The sequence below is a fragment of the Meriones unguiculatus genome, chromosome 8, assembly GCF_030254825.1.
Source record: "Meriones unguiculatus strain TT.TT164.6M chromosome 8, Bangor_MerUng_6.1, whole genome shotgun sequence".
Taxonomy (NCBI): Eukaryota; Metazoa; Chordata; class Mammalia; order Rodentia; family Muridae; genus Meriones; species Meriones unguiculatus.
Window position 1 is genome coordinate 69,598,507 of NC_083356.1, and position 18,813 is coordinate 69,617,319.

At 48.7% G+C, this 18,813-nt stretch overlaps 2 protein-coding genes across 2 annotated transcripts; both read right to left on the reverse strand.

Annotated features, from left to right (window-relative positions):
• Positions 1 to 1,822: 1,822 nt before the first annotated feature.
• On the reverse strand, positions 1,823 to 12,464 carry Surf6 (surfeit 6). The gene is made up of 5 exons (XM_021651945.2): positions 12,237 to 12,464; positions 9,517 to 9,717; positions 9,072 to 9,160; positions 8,161 to 8,361; positions 1,823 to 7,995 (listed from the first exon to the last, which is right to left on the reverse strand). Exons 1-5 carry the CDS (start codon positions 12,328 to 12,330, stop codon positions 7,516 to 7,518), a joined length of 1,065 nt encoding a protein of 354 aa, XP_021507620.1. The 5' UTR covers positions 12,331 to 12,464; the 3' UTR covers positions 1,823 to 7,515.
• A 767-nt stretch (positions 12,465 to 13,231) lies between these two features.
• On the reverse strand, positions 13,232 to 18,718 carry Med22 (mediator complex subunit 22). The gene is made up of 5 exons (XM_021651943.2): positions 18,564 to 18,718; positions 18,320 to 18,450; positions 17,021 to 17,101; positions 16,112 to 16,320; positions 13,232 to 13,984 (listed from the first exon to the last, which is right to left on the reverse strand). Exons 2-5 carry the CDS (start codon positions 18,440 to 18,442, stop codon positions 13,795 to 13,797), a joined length of 603 nt encoding a protein of 200 aa, XP_021507618.1. The 5' UTR covers positions 18,443 to 18,450; positions 18,564 to 18,718; the 3' UTR covers positions 13,232 to 13,794.
• Positions 18,719 to 18,813: the final 95 nt, after the last annotated feature.

An 18,813-nucleotide genomic window follows, 5' to 3' on the forward strand; every position in this document is an offset into this window, starting at 1 on the left:
TAAGTCAAGGTGCAGAAGCCAGGTGCAGTGGCACATGCCTGTAATTCCAGCACTTGGGGAGGCAGAGGTGGGCTGATCTCTGAGTTCAAGGCCAGCCCAGTCTACAAAGCAAGTCCTTGGCAGCCAAGGCTACACAAGGAAACCCTGTTTCAAGAAAAAATAAAAAAGGAAAAAAAGGAAGTCAGGAGGATAAAGAAGAAAGGTGCATTGACTTTGAGGGTGTTGATGTTTTATTTTGGAGACAGTGGGGAAGATGAGCTGGATGCTTTCTCTGCCTGAGCTAGTAGGCTTTCACCCCAGCATCTGGCTCCTGAGTCTTTATTGGTAAAATCAAATGATTGGGATTTTGTTAATAACAACACTGTTTTTGTTGTTGTTAAGAATAACACTAGGGCTGGTTCTTGAAAGCCGTACTTGACTCTTTAAAGGCAAAGCTATCTGTGATGGATAAGCATCACATTTCATTTCCCACAAAATCAAGTTGAAAATTAGCTGTGACAATAGGCATATGAAGAAAAGCAACCTGTTAGCTGGCCAATGGCTATCACCTCAGAGCCGTGTTGTCCCAGGACCATGCAACTGACTGAACAGTACTGAACCAAAATGTGTGCTGTTTTTGCTAAAAGTGCTGGCCATGCTTTTGGGCACACACAAGAAGACTAAACACAAGACGAAACTGGTGCCTCTGCCTGTCCTGACATTTATCTCCCTCACTTGGGCTGAAGGGATAGAGATAGATCGTCTTTTTTGTTAGTTTGGTTTTGGAGTTGTTGCTGTGTTTGTTGAGACAGGATTTATATGTAGTCCTGGCTGTCCTAGAACACACTATGCAGACCAGGCTGGCCTTGTACTCATTAAGATCCACCTGCTTCTGCCTGTGTGTGCACCACCATGTCTGGCATAAAGCTGTCATTAACCTTTCCCTCTAGAGATACTTTGGATTACAGGAAAAGCAAATACCCCCAAAGTCACAGAGGGGCACAATTACTCTGGAACAAAAGTAAGCATCTTGTAGAAAGAGTAAGATAGCTTGCAACAAAGTAACAATCCAGACCTCTTCACAGCACTGGAGCCGAGATGATGTTGGGTGGGGCTACACCTTGGTCAGTGGGGCTTCACGGTGTCATCTGCTCAAATCAAACCTTACCGTGGTTACCCTGAAGGCAGCTTGGGGATCGATGGACCTGTGTGCACTTACATGCAGGTAAAACACTCATCTATGGTAAAAATAAATACATCTTGGGAGGAGGGACAAGCAAAAATAATAATTAAAAAAAAAACCCAACTCATCACAGAAACCTCTCCTTGCAAGAGGCTGTAACAAAAACATAACTGATCAAATTGCGGAGGACAAGTATATGAGACTCCAGCTGCTACACAACTTCTGCACCTGAGGCTCAGGGATCACAGAAGAGGCAAAATTGTTAGAGGACCAGAAGTTTGTAATGAGGTTTCATCTCCTAGAAGCTCCACCCCTAAAGCCTCATCAACCTGGCTGCCTAAACAAGATCTGAGTAAGAGCAATAGAGCTGGGTGTGGTGGTGTAGGCCTTTAATCCCTGCACTTGGGAAGCAGACACAAGCGGATCTGAGTTTGAGGCCAGCCTGGTCTACAAAGTAAGTCCAGGACAGCCAGGGATATAGAGAGAATCCCAGTCTTGGAAACCACTCCCAAAATGAACAGCAATAGATATGCTAACAGGGAAGGGGGGAAATCTCATGGTGCCTTAGAAACTATGGAATGATGAGTGATATTTTTCCTCAGAGACATACCCCCAAATTAGATATTCAATACCAAGTAGTCAGTCATGAAATCATACAAGTAACATACAAACTGGGCTTGTTGTATTTATATATGCACTTACATTTGAAACAGAGAAACAGGCCATAAATTTGAGAGACAGCCAGGGTTGTTACATAAATAGGGAAATGATGTAATTACACTTTAATTTCAAAAAATAAAAACCTAGTAGGATTTTTTTTTTAATGAGTTAATCACTAGACCAGGTTGGTGCACACCTTAAACTCCAGCACTTAGAAGACAGATCGGTCTCTGAGAGACTGAGGTCAGCCTGGTCTGCACAGTGAGTTCTATGGGGTTAAAGGCATGTGCCAGGCCCAAGAATATACATTCTTACTTTCAGCTCTCAGATGTTCCATGCCCCCAAACCTGAGCTTCCATGTCTTTGTCTGGTTTTCCCCGGCAGCATTTCCTGCTTTTGTGAAAAGGGCTGTGAAAACCTGCTCCTGATGTCCTTGAGGACTGATGTTCTGCCCACACCTAGTGGAGCCATTTTGTCCTTAAGTGATTGTTTTGAGTGTCCCTCCTCCACCCACACTTAGGATTCAGCTGCACAAATGTGTGCCTGTGTGTTAAGGAGTAGTGGTAAGAAGCCTTTAATCATAGCCCTAAGGAAGCAGCAGAAGCAGGTAGATCTCTGAGTTCAAGGCCAGCCTGGTCTACAGGGTGAGTTCTGTGACAGCCAAAGTTATGCAGAGACAGCAATTCTAAAAAACAAAAATGTTGTGGATATAAACATGTTTTTGTTTTGGTTCCAGGTGTGGGAGGGGGGACTGATTCAGATGGTCCACAGCAGCAAACTCTTTGCTTCATGTGGGCTCTGAGAGGAGCTCTTTGCCAGCTGCAGATAGTTTCAATCTGAGGACTCTGGAGAGAAAATAAATACCAGAGCCCAGAGAGGAGATCAGAGAAAGAACAATTTTGCTCCCCCTTGCTGCTGTGAGACAAGAGGTTGGAGATCTCCTGAAATGAGGATCGTACTGGCTCCAAGGAACCTGACAACCCTAACCAGCAGGAAGCAGCTAAGAAAGAACTGCGCCCTCTCCCACTAACCCTCTCTCTCTCCTACCTGGTGTTGGAAGGGATTGGGGTGGAGTAGGGAGAAAAAGATAAGAAACAAAGTTTTTTAAGAGTTCACCAACAAATGGTGCCCAGATATTGGACTTAAAATAATGAGTCACGCCATACAGGAGACAGTAGGGCACAGAGAAACTAGGCCGTTTCAGGACACGAGCAGAACGGAGGCTGCCACCGCTGGTTTTATTCCCACTTTTCTCCCAGAGGGGATTCTTTGGTTTTGTTTCATTGCAGAATTGGCAATGAGAGTAGGAAATTAGCAGGTAGAGGCTGAAATGTTTGGAAAACAAAAAGCATCATTGGTAAAGGGAGAATACCTGAATGCTCCACAACTGCTGCCCAGCTCTGCTCCGTGCACTTTCAGTGTCAAGGTCCCACAGCCTCTGGACAGGCTGGGGAGCCAAGAGGAGCAGAAGACTGTACAGGCGAAAGGTTAAAGGCAAAAGGCCTGTTTCAAGAAAACACGTTAATCTTGAGCAAACTGAGGTGCCAGAGGAGCAGCCTCAGGTTAAAACATTAACACCATTAGCTTTCCCAGTAGCCGCTGAAAGTTTTAGATCTCGAAATGCTCGATGCAGCCTCAGAGCATAAGACGGCCAGTGCATTAACTCAGATACGGTACGGCTCTGCCAGAGAAGCAAATGAGCCATTTCTGGCAAGAACATCTGGTTAACTTCTGGCTGGAACCTAGCTCGAGGCTCAACAGCAAAAAGTATGTGTCAGTGTAGACAAGAGCAGCTGCCGAAGAACCTGAGGACCCCAACCAGCAGGAAGTAGCTGAGAGAATTGTGCCAGTAACCCTCTCCTATTCTGGTGCTGGGGTGCTGGAAGGGATTGGGGTGGAATAGAAAGATACAAGAAGCAAAAGCTTTTAAAAAAGTATGCCAACACAAAAAACAAAGCAACAACAAAAAAAAGAAGTAGGACTCAGGTGTGGTGGCACACACTGATAGTCAACAACATTCAGGAGGCTGAGCAAGTTCAAGACCAAGCTAGGCAACATGTCAAAAGCCCTGTTCAAACAAAGTCTTCCACTCTCCAGAGGGGGCCCACCCTGTTAGCAATAATAGCTAATTATCATAGGAGTGGGTTACTTTTGAGCTATTTGTTTGGTCCTCTGCAAAAATAGGTGTTGAGAAGCCATTTGTAAACGGAATTCTAGAATCACTGTATTTAGGATAGACAGTAGAATGAAATAGTGGTTTTCCTGTATCTAGGGTAACTATCAGAATGAAAAGCTTTTTTTTTTTTAAGTACTTAGATGCTACACCCACTCCAACATCGTCAGAGTAGCATATCAATAGATTGTGCTACTAGACGGGAGATCCGCTTTCTTCGGAAATACTCTCCCTGGAGGTCCCTAGCGACCACTTAAGCTAAAAAGACATATTCTGAGATTTCTACGCTTTCTCGGTTGCGGTTGTGGGGTTCGATTAACGAGTCTTTTGATCTTTCTCTATGATTCTTGGAACAGCACAATTAACTATTCAAGGAAACATTTTTGATAGATTACTAAAAGCTTTAACTAGAATAGAATGAAAGAAAAATAAAATTTTAAAAGAAGTAATGAATCAAATTCAGTATCAGAAAACATTACAAGAATAGTGAAAAAATAATGGGCTCCTCCTTAGGAAGAGAGAGCATAGGAAAGTACAGCTGGCTCGAGCATGCCTCCCTTTGGCGTCTTGTTTCTAAGGAAGATTATAAATCTTTAGCAAGACATATGGGAGGATGGTTAACAAAACAAAGGTGTATTTAGACTTTGATGCAGAAAAAGATTTTGGCAGGTATCTGATTTAGCCCCTGACTTTCCTCTCCACTGGTTAGCAATAATGAAACTGCAGTTTGAGGTTTTTTTGTCCTTTGTTTGCTTTGGTCAAGAAGTTCTCAGGCCAAGATTTCTTGTGGGCACTGCTTTATGTTTGGCTACACTTTTAAAATGTAAACTTTGTATTCTTGGTAAAAATCTAAGTATTCTGGGAAGTATGCCAACTTTAAGGTGTTTCCCTTTGTAATCACTATAAAATTATTAGCCTGACTTCAGTAAAATTGCAGCAGAGTCAAAGCTATCTCGGTGCCTTCCTAATATCCAAAATCCCTGATTCTCCCGCAATTGTGGGACCCAGCTGGGTCGGTCCATGGCACTTAGACCTTGAAAAAAAAAAAAACTTTGTAGAAAACAGTGATTGTTTTCTGTTATCTATAGAGTAGTTTTTCTCAAGGAGCTCTACAGTCTTTGCATGTGTTTGGTCACAAGATAATCCTGGCACACCTGGAATATCTTGCATTGGATAATAAGGACTGAGGCCACAAGGGTGAAATGCTTTCCTTCAGGAAACATATAAATTAGATCAGGGACTTGGGTATGAGGAACTTACTTTACACAAAAGCTATCAATAAATAAGCTTCTGTGGGGCTTTTGACAAAGATTCAGTCCAGAGGCTGATCTCCCAGCTACCAGCAAGGCCTTAACCTCCTGCAGTGTCTCTTTCTCCAATCAACCTGTGAGACTCAGAACACTGACACCATTTCTCCAGACCTAGTTGTGAGCTCCTGATATACATTTTGTTTTGCCAGACTGGGTAGAGGAAACCTGTAATCCATCGTGGGTTTGAGGTAGTTGGTGGTCACATGGCAAAAGTTCAGGAAACAGAACTAGATGGAAGCAAGGTAGGCTACCTGCCCTTGGGTCCATCAAGTGTCTCTGCCAGCCAAACTATTAGAAAATAACTTCACTGTCTACAAAGAAACTCACAGTGAAAGTAACTCAACAATGCACTTTTAGTAAAAACAGGTACACTGGAACCCAAATGAGGCTGTGAGTACACATGGCCAAGCTGGCCAGTCTTTTCTCCTCAGCTCAGGTGGTGACTATGTCTGATCCCGTTGGTGGGCTAACTTCACACTCTGATTGGCTAATTGGCTCAGGAGAGAGTAAGTTGCCAGGATAACCTGGTAAGGGGGGAAAAGCTTTCACAAGGGAACCTCCCACAAAGTACCTGCACTGCTAGGATATCAGCCATTCAGGCACAGCCTTCCAGGACATTATGGATTTAAACCATAACCAGTGGTTTTCTTGGAATATTTTATAATTTTTCAACTCCTTCATAACTTAAAAATCTAGCCACTTGCCTAACTGTATCTGCCCAATTACCTAGATCTTTTTTTTCCGTGTATGAGAGCCATGCCACCGTACTGTCTTAAGGCCAGTGCTCTCCTTCCACTGCAGGCTCTGAAGATCAAGCTTGGGTCATCAGGCTCACTAGGAAGTGCTTTACCCACTGAGATATCTCACCAGCTGTTTTTGGTTTGTTTGTTGGGGTGGGGGTATATGTGTGCCTGGCTACGTCCACAGCTGGCTGTGACTTCCATCTTACTGATACAGGGACTTCTCTTCTGCTACTGTACTCCTGGTTAGTTGGGCCTAGCTGCTCCCAGGCAATTCTGACTCTCCACCTCACAGTTTTTAGTGAGTGCTGGGATTATAGGTACACACCACATCTGGATTTTAAAAAGGGTTTCAAAAACTAAAGTTTTGCACTTTGGCTTGCAGTTACTTGCTTTTACCAGCTGAGGCATCTCCCCAGCTGTTTCCATTTTTTAGAACAGGGTCTCCCTCCTTGCCTCTGAAAGCACACTAACTTGTCTTAGGGTTTCTACTGCTGAGATAAAACACCATGACCAAAAACTTGGCGGAGGAAAGGGTTTACCTCATTATTACATTTATGTATTTATAACACTGCATCACCAAGGAAAGCCAGAGCAGAAACCTGGAGGCAGAAACTAAAGCAAAAGCCAGAGAGGAGTGCTGCTTCCTGGCTTGTCCCCCTGGCTACCTTGGCCTGCTTTCTTACACAACTCAGGACCACCAGCCCAGAGTGGCACTGCCCTACACCACTCACCAGTAAAAATGCACCACATGCCACCCACAGGCCAATCCAGGGGGGGTTCTCAGTTGAGGCTCCACCTTCTCAGGTAAGTCTAGCTTGTGTCAAACTGACATAAAACTAACCAGCACACCACTACAACCAAAGCCTCGGCCACGAACTGGATCACAGGTGGCCGTGTGACCTAATGCACAGCCTGTGGACTCAGGAAGGACTCTGGGCTTTGAGTTGGATGCTAGCCTAAGACCACTGAGGTTCCCAGGAAAACAAGACTGAAATTGGAAGAAGCAGGCAGATCAAGACAGCTCTGGCCCAGAGACATGAATGACAGGAGCCGATTTTCCAAGAGCTCCATAGTCTCTTCTGTTCCCAGGGACTTGTGGATACAGAACCAGTAGTCAAGGCTTTTTGTTCTAATGGTTACTGGAAATACAGGTGGGCAGGCCGAGGTCAATGGGGTGCCCCATCCCAACCTCTTCCTGACTCACATGTACACACACACCCTTCACAGCACTCTGAGCACAGATCCCCTTCACCCCTATCAGGGACTGGAGAACACTGTTCTGCTTAAAGATGCTGCTGAAATATCTTGGCACTATGGCTGTGGGGTACAAGGGTCGACCTCACACAGGAGACACAGTTTGTCACCTAAATGTGAACCAGCACTGCATACCACTTCAGCCCTCAAGGATGTACATAGCATCCAGGTGGGGAGGGTGCCTGGCCAGGAATCTGGCAGGTAGCAAGCTGCTCAGGAAAGGCCGGCACGCTCCAGGTCCTGTGGCAGCACTCGGCCCTTCTTACGGGCCTTCTGCAGCCGCCGCTCAGCTCGAGCCGCCTTCTTCTTTCGCAGGTTCTGGCGCCGCTTGTCCTGACGCTGCTGCATCTTCTCCACCACATGCTCTGAGCGCTTCTCCCACTTGCGCTGCCGCTGTGCCCGGCGCTTCTCCTTGCGCTTCAGGGCCTCCTGCAGCAGGTGTTCATTGTCACGGATCTTCACACCCTCAGCCTTGTACAGCAAATTGGTCCACTTCATCTTGGCCTCCAGCTCCTGGGCCTTGCCTGCATCCTGATCGCGAAGCTCCTCCAGGCGGCCCTGCCGCGCCTGCAGACGCTCCAGCAGCTGCCTGTAATTCCTGCCTGTCAGTGGTGTCAAGTTCCCTTTCACCTTCTGCCGCTTCTCCTTCCTGCGCTGGGCCTTGCTGGTCGGCTCCTCTTCAGTCACTTCCACCTACAGGTAAGAAGCGTATCAATGAGATGGCACACAGCACCCCCACCCCATCTCACCAGTGACACAGACCAATGACAAAGCTTTTGTCCCCTTAGACGGGAGTCATCAATACCATCAGCAAGAGGCAAAGTTGGGCCAAAGGTCCTCAGCCCAGACAGCCCCTACCTTATTAAAGATCAGCCCCGACTCCTGTAGCTCCTTGCAGGCCACTTGTGGGGGCATCTTGGCTGGTTCCTCTTTTTTCTCAGCTGTTTCAGCCTTCACCTTAGCTTGAAGCTCCTTCCGCTTCCTCTTCTTCCGTTCCCTCTCCTGCTTTCTCCGCTGTCTTTTCTCTAGAGTGGCAGCAGACAACTCCTTGGCACTGCCCTGAGGATGAAAGATAAAAGGTGGAGGGTTCAGCCATCAGGGTTCTTTCAACCTCAAAGTCCCTGTCTGCAATATGGCTTGAAATGCAGGCCACAAGTCCATACCATCATGTTTCCCACTTCATCTTGCACATGGTCACCCAATGTCCTAGAGTTCAGCTAGAGTGCCCACCCTATGTATTCTGCTCACGACACTCACAGGTTAAATGCTCTCTGCATCCCTTCCTGTGCCACAGCAAGAGAGACTGCTGGGTATCTGACCAACCCAGGCCTGTGCTACAGGAGAGAGGGCCTTGAGCCTTTATTTCCAATCCACTTAGGATTCTGGAGAGAGTGACTGGCATATCCTGGGAGGATGAGGAGCTAGAGCTCAAGAAAAGAGCCTTAGAAAGGTGGGCAGGGAAGCCAGCACAGTACAGCACAGAGTCGAGGCTTGTCGGGTCACCTCACCCCTGGACACTGAGGTTTAGAGCGACAATTCAGGCTGCACCATATCCATGTGGCATCTGTAGAGTCAGCTCCCCAAAGGAAGGAGGCCACTCTTCTGAGGAACACAGAGCTTCCAGGAGGCAGGAGACCTTACTCCAAGAAAGGAACTATACATACTACGTCAGCCAAAAAGTGTGCCCCACATCCCACCTGAGCACAGAAGTAGGAAGGGAAAACATGCTACAAGCCTGTTCCAGGTGCTCAGGAGGACTGCCCATTTACCTGGCCCCGGGCCAGCTGGATCTTCTCATGTAGCCGCTGTCGCAGGAAATCCAATGCAAAGACAGAATCAGGTGCTGTGCCTTGGCTATCTGCAGGGAAGGAAACTAGGCTGAAAGGGGAGTTGCCCCCACCACCACTTCTCTCTCCTTCCAAGGGCCACTCTCGGATTTACCAGGCCACCAGTAAATTCTACCCCAGCTACTTAAAACAGGTTACCAACAACTGCATTGTGAGATTGGTCCCTATATTAGAAAAGCAAACAGAACCCTGTCATCTGGCTGTCATGCAGCATAGGACCATAAGCTCTTATTCCCTGTTTGCTATCTTGCCCCTCACTAAAAAGTCCTGTGTCATTACTGTAAGCCTGCTTGTACTTTTGAGCAGTGGGGACATCTGTATATAAGCCCATCCTGGCCCTGACCACATATGTCCTGGAGACCCTTACCTTTAGAGGACTCCAGAAAGCTGGAGTTCTCTTCTTTGGATTCCACTGGTTGCTTGGCCCTTGAAGAGGTGGGAGACTTCTTCACCAAGGATTTAGTCTTTTGCTCTGTAGCTTTCTGTTCCTGTTCCCAAGATTTCTTTTGTGTTTTCTTCCTTTTCTTTTTGGGGGGCCTGGCAGCTTCTGAGCCTTTTGTTCTGACAGCTGAAATGCAAGACAAGCTGAAGCCCTTCTCTCTGGCTAACTCAGTAAAGAAGTCCTGCAAGGTACTAATCCCAGTGATGCAAAGGACCAACTGGCTAAGCCAGTGACACCTATTCCAAGCTTAGAGCCACCAACTGCCTAGACAGCAGGTGGCCACACATCTGTAATCCCAGCATTTGGAGGCTAAGACACTAGGAGGCTAGGCTGGGCTACACGGTGAAATGCTGCCTCAAGACATTAACATTTTTTAACAAAAACCCAAAATGCACTCACAGATTTGAGACACACAAAGTCTGGCTTCAGGCTATCACATTATCTCAACATAAACACCCACTTCCAGGAATAAATGATGGCACTCCCACAACATTTTCTCCTCACTGCCCTCAACCGAACACTGGGCCCATGTGCAGCAATCGCTTCCTAAATAAAACTTCCTATCTTGAGGCAAGCTCTTTAAACTTAGGAAGTAAACACCAAGGCTTCAGGAAGTCCCTGAAACTGACCCGACTCACTAGCCCTGCCCCATCCCTAAGTGCATAAGAGGAAGGCTCAGCAACACTTAGTCAAGCAGAAGCACACGGCATAGACACTCTCCAACCTGTTGGGCTGCCTCAGGTTGTGTCCCGCACTCCAGGTTTCCCGCTTTTGTGATCCATCAGCCTAGCTGTGGTGGGCTTTGGTGATACAGCTGTTTTTTAATTATTTCTGTTCCTGTAAATCACTTTGATAAAGCTCAGTGGTTTACCAAGCTTAACTTTGGCAGTATTCATAATAAGAACTCCTTGAAAGAAGACTGACTCTTTAGAACTGCAGTGATGTGGAGAGGTTGGAATGTTGCAAGTCTGAAGGCTAATCACCTTACCTCAGGTTAGCTTTAGCCCCATGAACAATCCATTCCTTGCCACCTCTATGTGACTTTTGGAATCTATTAACTTCGTAGAGCAACCTAAAAGTTTGGAATCTATTAGCTTTTTGGAATCTATTAACTTGGTAGAGCAATCTAAAAGTTAAGAATGTCATCAGCACCAGGTGTGGTAGAGCACACCTTTAATCCCAGCACTCCACTCCAGAGGCAGAGGCAGGTGGATCTCTGAGTTTCATCAGTGTGGCTCTGGACAGCCAAAGCTACAAAGAAGCGTCTTCTTTGTAAAAACAAAATAATTTTCCCTTGGAAAATGAAATGTGGGGCAACCTGAATCCATGTTCCCAGGCAAAGATCATTTAAAATGGGCTCCAGAGTAAGCTACTTATTCTGCTTTGGATGAGGGCTGTGGGTTTCTGGTTATCTTGGCCGATTGGATGCTTGTTTGTGTCTTCCTACAAGGTACCATACAACAGGCCTCACTCACATTACTCAAGTGCTCTCACAATAAATCACACTTCCAGCCTTCTTTTTCCTTTTTATAAGTTTATTTTTTATTATATTTTACTCATGTGCACAATAAATGAAGGTGTCCGTGGAATCCAAAAAGGGGTGGATGCTGGAACCAGTCTGGCACTCTCACAGCTGTAGGTAGAGGTAACTGTTGGGCCATCTCTCTAGCTTCCTCCTCTTGTTTGTTTAGGTAGTATCTCAAGCTGGGCGGTTAGCACACACCTTTAATCCCAGCAGGCTGGAGACAGAAGCAGGTGAATCTGATTTCAAGGCCTGCCTGGTCTACAGAGCCAAGTTCCAGGCCAGACAGAGCTACAGAAAAACCCTGCCTCAAAAAAACAACAAAAAGACAAAGAGTCTCACTATGCAGTCCTGGTCACCTGAAATTCAGAATGATCAGCATTGCTTCTGTTTGCCAACCGCTGGTATTAAAGGCACGTGGACCATCACTGCCAGCCCCAAAAATTCGTTTACTTTTTTATAAGTGTTGTAACTATGTATGTCTGTGCATCAAGACAGTGCCTATGTATCAGGTATCACTGAAGAGGATGTAAGAGGCCCTGGAACTGGAATTAGAGACTGTTGTAAGCTGCCACGTGGGACCTGGGAACCGAACCTGGCTCCTATGCAAGAGTAACAAGTGCTCTTAACCGTTGAGCCATCTCTCCAACCCCTCTCTTTACTTTTTGGAAGGATTTCCTGAAATTGCCCACGCAGAGGTAATCTATCATTGTAGCCCTGGGAGGCCGGCGGGCCTTGACCTCGAGGTTCTTCTCCTCAGCCTCTCCACTAATGGCCCAGCTGCAATGAACTCTTCATGATCTAAGACTTCCACTTACAACGATGAGGAAACGTTAGCATTTTAAACTAAAGGGTGAAAAATGGAGTGTGCGTTCTTTCAACACGGAACACATACAGGCAAGAACTGAAAGACAAGCAGTGAGAAAACTCAGCTACCTCTTCAAACTTGCAAGCACGTTTTTCTTTCCGTTCGAGTGTGGTAGTTCCCTAACTACTTTTCCCTCCATCCGGGCCCAGCGCCCTCAGAAACCGTAGCTGTCCCCACCAGTACCCGCTCACTCTAGTAACCCGAGTGGAGGGTCCAGGGCCCGACCTAAGCGTCCACTTCCAAAAGCTCCCTTACCACACTTGTTCCATTGCCGCTCAGGGCCAGGCTGCGCGCAGATCTTCTTGGCCAAGTCCTGAAGATAGGCATCCTTGGCCAGCAGAGAGGCCATGGCTGGCAACCAGGACTGGCGACACAGTCGCCGGATTCCACGGCCCTGAGCCCAAGCAGAAGCACCGTGTGCGCAGACACCACCAGCCCGGCGACCGATTGCCAGGCCTGATCAAACCGGAAGTACCTCATGCGCAGGCGCCTGGCCAATGGTCGCTATTTGCTGGGGAGCACCGGAAGCCACCACCCAAGTATTTGTGGCAGGCTTAGGCAGCCAGCCCCGGAAGCCACAGAATACGCAGCCGCTGTCAATCCTGAGCTCGATTAGCCAGGCCTGAGGGGCCGGCTAGTCCCAAACCTGGAGGCGTTCCTCCAGAGGCAGTCTGTACCGCAAAAGCGTACAGGTTCCGCCAAGCTTCAGGACCCCATCCCGCCCTCCGCGCCCGGCCATTTTTGCCCTTTCCCTACTATCAGCTTGAAGCCTATAGCCCGGCTGGTAGGGGATACCCAGCCCCCAGAGCCACTCCCGCCACACTTCACTAGCCCATGTTCCCCGTAGACCCAGAATGACTACTTTCATGATGGAAGCCTGCTGATTGTAGTTAGGAGTAAGTGGCTGAAAGCATACACCTGGCCCAGAACCATGGTTTCTGCATGTCGGTGATGAGCCTAGTACTGAGAGGCAGTGGGGTCTGAGTTCCTAGTTGTTTCTGCCACGTAACTTCAAGCCTATGAGCAATCCCTCAAGATAGCGCTAAGTTGGGATGGCAAAAACAGGTGGCACCAGAGGTATAGGTGCTGCAGTTACACAGCTTACAGCAAAGTCAGATTTTTTTATTCATTTACCAAATATCAAGGACTTAATAGATGCTAGTGGGGTGGGGGGAGGGATACCTGGGAACTCAAGGGGCGTAACTACCCAAGAAACCCATGGCAATCTTGGACTGATTGGGAAAGAAAGATGAGCAACACAAAAACGTGATGTTTTATTCAAAAGTCTTCATTGTAAAAATAGCAAAATGGAAATGGTGGCAGAATCCAGAGAGATGCCCTGGCTAGCTGCCTCTCACACAATTTTGCTAGCACTGTCAGCTGTGGCACAGACATTCGTGTTCCAGGCAGCAGTGGACAGGGCTTTATATAGGAACCTGAGCCTAAGGATGGGTGGCTGGACTTGACTAAGGTCCATTGAGCACCTCAATTCTAAACAATGAGCTGAAGCTGTCTTTCTATCACCAGTTACCCTCCTCACTCAAGGTCCTCAATGGGACAAAGTTCCCCTGACAATCAGGAAGGTAGCTATTACAGATGAAAGGCCAACTGCCCATAAATAATTAAACAACATTCCCCAACTATCATGGGGAACTGGCCTCATTCCTGTGGCTACAATGGCTCCTCATCCCAAAGTCCCCAAGTGGGAGCCAAGGACTGAAAAAAGCTACGCTGTGGAGGGCATCCACAGGCCTTCCTTTCTGATGAACTCAGGTCCTAGGGAGGGCTGCCCTGAGAAGTTACCCCAAGAGGCTCAGGTGTGTTCCGTGGGGCCAGGGACACCACCATGGGAGTGGGCAGAGGCTGCAGACTGCAAGGGACCAGCACCAATCTCCGGGGACGCCAGAAGAGGGGCTGAGAGGCCATCAGCAGAATCTGTGTCGAGGTCCAGCCTCCAGTAAGCTTCACATAGAGGCAGGTCATTAGCTTCGCAGAGACTTGAGCTTTGCCACCACAAGAAACCCCCAGGAGTGACAGGAGCAGGCAGAGAAAAGCCAGGGAGGGGAAAGCAAGACAGATGCAGAGTTAAGAAATGAACAACACCAGACTGCCTCCCCTTCCTCTCCCCTGTGCTGGCCCCTCTAAGCAGTTCTGGCCACCCTTGCATCCAAAGATGGCACCAACAGGCCATGTGACTGAGGCAAGCTCATCTCATGAACCACATGTCCTTCCTGACACATGGGACCTTTCCTTGTCCCTGTAGGTCTCCTCCTATCCTGACTGCCCACCCACCCCTTACTAGCAGGGATAAAATTTTACAGAGAGCTCTTGGTGACAGAGACTATGTCTGTCCCTACCAGAGTCTTGACCTAAGTGGATAACAGGAACAGATGTCTGGGCATTTCTCTACACACCACTGCTCTAGCCCTAGAGTTTCAAGCCCCAAGCTCCATGCACTTCATTTCCCTGTGTTACACAGGGAAGACCAGAGGTGAGAAGAGGCAAGGATTATGCCTCAGTAGGCATGGTAGTGGTTACCTGGAGCACATCTGTTTCCACAGCTGTCTAATATGTACAAGACCCTGGCCTTCTCACATGCCTGTCCCCAGCAATCCCTCCCAGAACTAGCCAAGACAAAAAGAGTACCATCCCCAGGAGAGTGGAGGGAAGGCAAAGCAGAAGGAGCAAGCAGTGAGTTTATAGGCAAGAATAGCCATGCAGAGGGGAAGCTAGGCAGCTGGTGGTATTGTGGGCATGAGGCTAATAGGGTCAGATGAAGCCCACTGGTCCCCACACAGAAGAGCCCTGTCATTTAAAGTAATTTATAGGCAGAGGGGCAGCTACTTTACCATGAGGAATATGGGAGAGATAACTATCCAAAGGGGACACAGGTTGTCCCAAAAACTCATGCAGATGATAGAGGCACTGAGGCTTTGGAAACCTGGCAGGCACTCTGGGTTCCTGTCTTAGCAATTTCATCCCCTCCTCCCTCAACCACTGTAGCAGGGGCAAGACATTGTCCCAATGCCCTTATCCACCTAAATGCCCTTGAATTGGTAGCTGTCTAAAGGGCAGTGACAAGAACTCACCCGGGGTGGGTCTAAGTCTCTGACTTCTTGGGGTACAGAAGATGCTCCCACTTGTATGCTAAGCTGATGAATACTGGGACCAAGGACAGCCCCAGAACTCTCTGGAAAACTTTAGAACTGCTCCAGCTGGGCAGTGACACTGAGTCTAAGATGGGAAAAACAAGCCTTAGAGCACACACCACAGCAGCTTGGACATCTGCGGTTCCTGCTGTAGCTTCTGTGCAGTAGCAGCAAATCTACCACCAGGGGAATATAGGTTTGCCTAGGACAGGGTGCTCTGGACAAAACCTCAACTTCAAGCTAAGGGGGTGGGAGCAAGGTCTCCATTCTCCAGCCTCAGTCTCCCTCATATTTCACATTGGACTCTGACTTTCTCAAGGCCTCTCTGGATGGGCAAGTCTCAGGTTTCAGATTCTAAGTGGTACTGAGGAGGGCTAGGTGACAGCTCCTACCTGCTGCTATGACCCCAGGAGGCTCCGGCTCCATGAATCAGGAGGCTCCGGCTCCATGAATAAGGCTAAGCTGACCAGAAACAGGACATCAAGTATCCCAGGCCCAGTATTCAAAGCCACTCTGCTTGAGCTCCTTCCTTCCTGCTCCTTCCCAGGGTTTCCTGCCTCTACAATGTGAGGTTTGATGGCATCCACATGGAATCTCTGAGCAAGCAGCAGGCAGTGATGTCCCAGAGAGTGGGCACAGTTATAGACCCGGAAGGCAACAAGGTGCTAATCCAGCCTTGGCTGAAATGTCTAGACAGACAGATTTAAAGCAGTAAGGCAGAGACTGTGCTGCCCAGGAGGGCTTCCTCAACCCCGGGGGGATGCCCTTTGCTGGCCTCAGCCGCTGGCCACGAGTCCTGTGTTTTCATCCCTCTTCATTGAGGGCAAGGTCTGAGCACCAGCTAGTGGCTGGTGTGACTGTCTGTCCATCAAACACTCTAGTCAGGGGCTCTGCTGCCAAGGAAGACTTGGAGAAACACAAGGCCCTTGCAGGCCCTAGCTGGTCTGGACAGGCAGCATGGGAGTCCAGCCCTATTTGTACCTGGACGAGTAGTACTCCTCCTCCAGCTCATACAGGTCAATGGAGACCTCGTCCCGCAGCGTGATGAGCTTGCGGTCACACTCCTCCTGCAGGGAGCGAAGCTGCTGATTACGCTGGTCGATGGCTTCATTCACAGACGGGAAGTCATTGAGGATCAGGAACTGCTTGAGATCTGATACCAGCTTCATCAGTGACTCGCCGGCGCGGACCTGCACCATTGTGATCAGGGTAAATATGAGAGGAGGCAGGCAGTAGCCCGGCTACGTGGAACTGCTGCTGGTCCAACAGTAGGCTCCCTGGAAGTCTCAGTTTCATGGTCTGCAGAGAAAGTCCTATTCTGCATAGAGCCTTCTGAGAGGACAGAGGAGCTGGGGAGGAAAGGTCAGCACCTATCCCAACCACAGCTGGGGTAAGTTTGCTCACTTCCAGAAGCTTTCCCTCCCCAAGCACACTGCTCACACCTGTGCATTCCACTCAAAGCCAACAGAAGACTGTGCCCTGACTTTCCTCCCGACTCATTCTTTCCCAAAAATGGCACAACTGCAAGTTGGGCAGGATTCACTGGGGTCTGTGCCACACACATTGTCATCTGCCGGTACCCACTGCACAGACACTAGCCTACGAGGCTTTCCCTGCAACATAGAGAGGGGCTCACATTTCACACAGGATTCATTCAGCCATTTGTTTTTCCATTCACAACCAACCTTGGGGAATTTTCACGTCAGCAAGAATGGCTGCCTTGCGACTGCCACACAGAACACGGCCATCTGTCTGGCCCTCCTCCCACTGCCCACTAGGGGCAATCTCCTACGATGTGCTCTGCCCCACTCCAACGTCCCCTTGTTTTCCTTTGCTGCCCTCGACCCCATCCATAACCCTACACGGGTGTCCCCCACCCCGGTCACTCACGAGGTTGGCAGCTCGAACGTGCATCTCGTAATTGTCCTGTTCACCCTGAGCAGCCCGTGACACCTGTGTCTCATCCTCGACCTGAGGGCAAAAGAGAAAGCCTAGAATCAATACAGGCAGCCATCTGGCTGAGCCTGGCTCACAGGACCCCAACAGCTAACAGCCACTACACTGCCTGTCTATCAGGGCTTCCTGAAGACCCGGCACCCCAGTTCCTATCTAGAGAGCTGGCAATGTCCACTCCAACCCCCTTTCGTTTTATGGGTGACAATAGGTGACTTCATGCCAAAATTGACTTTTTTGTTTGTTTGTTTTTCAAGACAGGGTTTCTCTGCGTAATAGTCCTGGCTGTCCTAGAGCCCTTTTTTTGTAGAACAGGCTGGCCTCAGAGATCCGCTTCCCTCTGCCTCCTGAGTGCTGAGATTACAGGCGTGCTCCACCATGCCCAGCAAAAAAAATGTGTGATCTTTGTTTTTAAGGCAGGGTCTCTTGTAACCCATGCTGGCCTCAATTATGTAGCTGAGTATGGCCATGAACTTCTGATCCTCCTGCCTCTACCTCCTACATCCTAGCATTAAAGCGCTGTGCAAACGTCTGGTTTGTTCAGTGCTAGGGACTGAGCACAGGGCTTTGTGGCTGGTAGGCAAGCACTTTGCCACCTCAACAACATCCCCAGCCAGAAAGTGTCTTTTCAAGTGACCCTTCCTGGGCAGGCACCATGTTGAGCAGTTGACTAAGCAAAGTTCTCTCACAAAGTCTGAACTGCTGCTCTTAGCTTACAGATGGACCAGCTGGAGAATAACGAAGACCTCAGTGGGCTTGATGCATCTTACAAAGTATTTAACTAGAGCAGCAGCTCTCAACTTACAGGTCTCCTTTCACGGGGTTGCCTAAAACCATCAGAAAACACATTTCCATTTCCTAAGAGTAGCAAAATTAGTTATGTAGGAGCAACAAAAATAATTTTATGGCTGGGGTTCAGCACAACATGAGGAACTGTATTAAACGGTCAAATTCCTTAGTCATCAGAACAATCTATGGATGGAGGAAACTCAGCCCAGGTGCCTAGTGCCCAGTAACTAAAGTAGAGCCCTGGCAATTGGGCTAGAGTCCGCTACTCCGCTCTACCTGTGTCTGTCATTATTTGGCTCTTCTGTTTAACGCATCATCGTTCCTACCCGCACCAAGCAGGTCTGTCACATTGAATGCCCATCCCCGTAGCAGAGTCTAGACCCACGGATCCAAGCCTCAGGGAAAACCAGTTCCTGCCTTCTCCCACCTCGAACAGCAACCACGAACCTTGGCGGTCTTGATGATCTCGGTGAAGTTGTCCATGATGGACTTGATGTCGTCCTTGAGCCGCTTGTTGTAAGACTGCAACAGCGTTTCCTTGCTCTGGGGCAGGGCTCTCTGCTGGGCCATGGCGGGACCTGGGTGAGAACGACAGTCCGATCTGACCTGAACCCAGCACTCAGAGCTGGAAGGAAGGGGGAGTCGCTAGAACAGCTCTCTCCGCGAACACATGCCCACTGCGGGCCCTTACCGCTCAGGAGTAAAGCACCTACTCCCGGGCGCGGTTTTTGTCTCCTCCTCCCGCTGGCCGCCGCCCGCAACCTCTTCCAACTCGCCGTACCGCGTCTGGTCGCGCGGGCCTCAAAGAACGCGCACCCGGGGTTACATAAGCCAGCTATCAGGCCCCGCCCCCGCTGACAGAGTGAGGAGTGGGTCCTGTCGCTTTAAATTCGAAATCCCGCGCCGGCTCCAGCTCTCGCGATTTCCGAGGACGCTTACAT

Excerpts from the sequence above, each read along its gene's own strand:
- Med22 (XM_021651943.2), bottom strand. The coding sequence starts at position 18,442 with ATGGCCCAGCAGAGAGCCCTGCCCCAGAGCAAGGAAACGCTGTTGCAG. Across the intron at positions 17,102-18,319 it reads AGATCATCAAGACCGCCAAG|GTCGAGGATGAGACACAGGT; the intron begins GTTCGTGGTTGC and ends TTTTGCCCTCAG. Across the intron at positions 16,321-17,020 it reads ACGTTCGAGCTGCCAACCTC|GTCCGCGCCGGCGAGTCACT; the intron begins GTGAGTGACCGG and ends ACAATGGTGCAG.
- Surf6 (XM_021651945.2), bottom strand. The coding sequence starts at position 12,330 with ATGGCCTCTCTGCTGGCCAAGGATGCCTATCTTCAGGACTTGGCCAAG. Across the intron at positions 9,161-9,516 it reads CTTTCTGGAGTCCTCTAAAG|ATAGCCAAGGCACAGCACCT; the intron begins GTAAGGGTCTCC and ends CCTTCCCTGCAG. Across the intron at positions 8,362-9,071 it reads TCCAGCTGGCCCGGGGCCAG|GGCAGTGCCAAGGAGTTGTC; the intron begins GTAAATGGGCAG and ends TTTCATCCTCAG.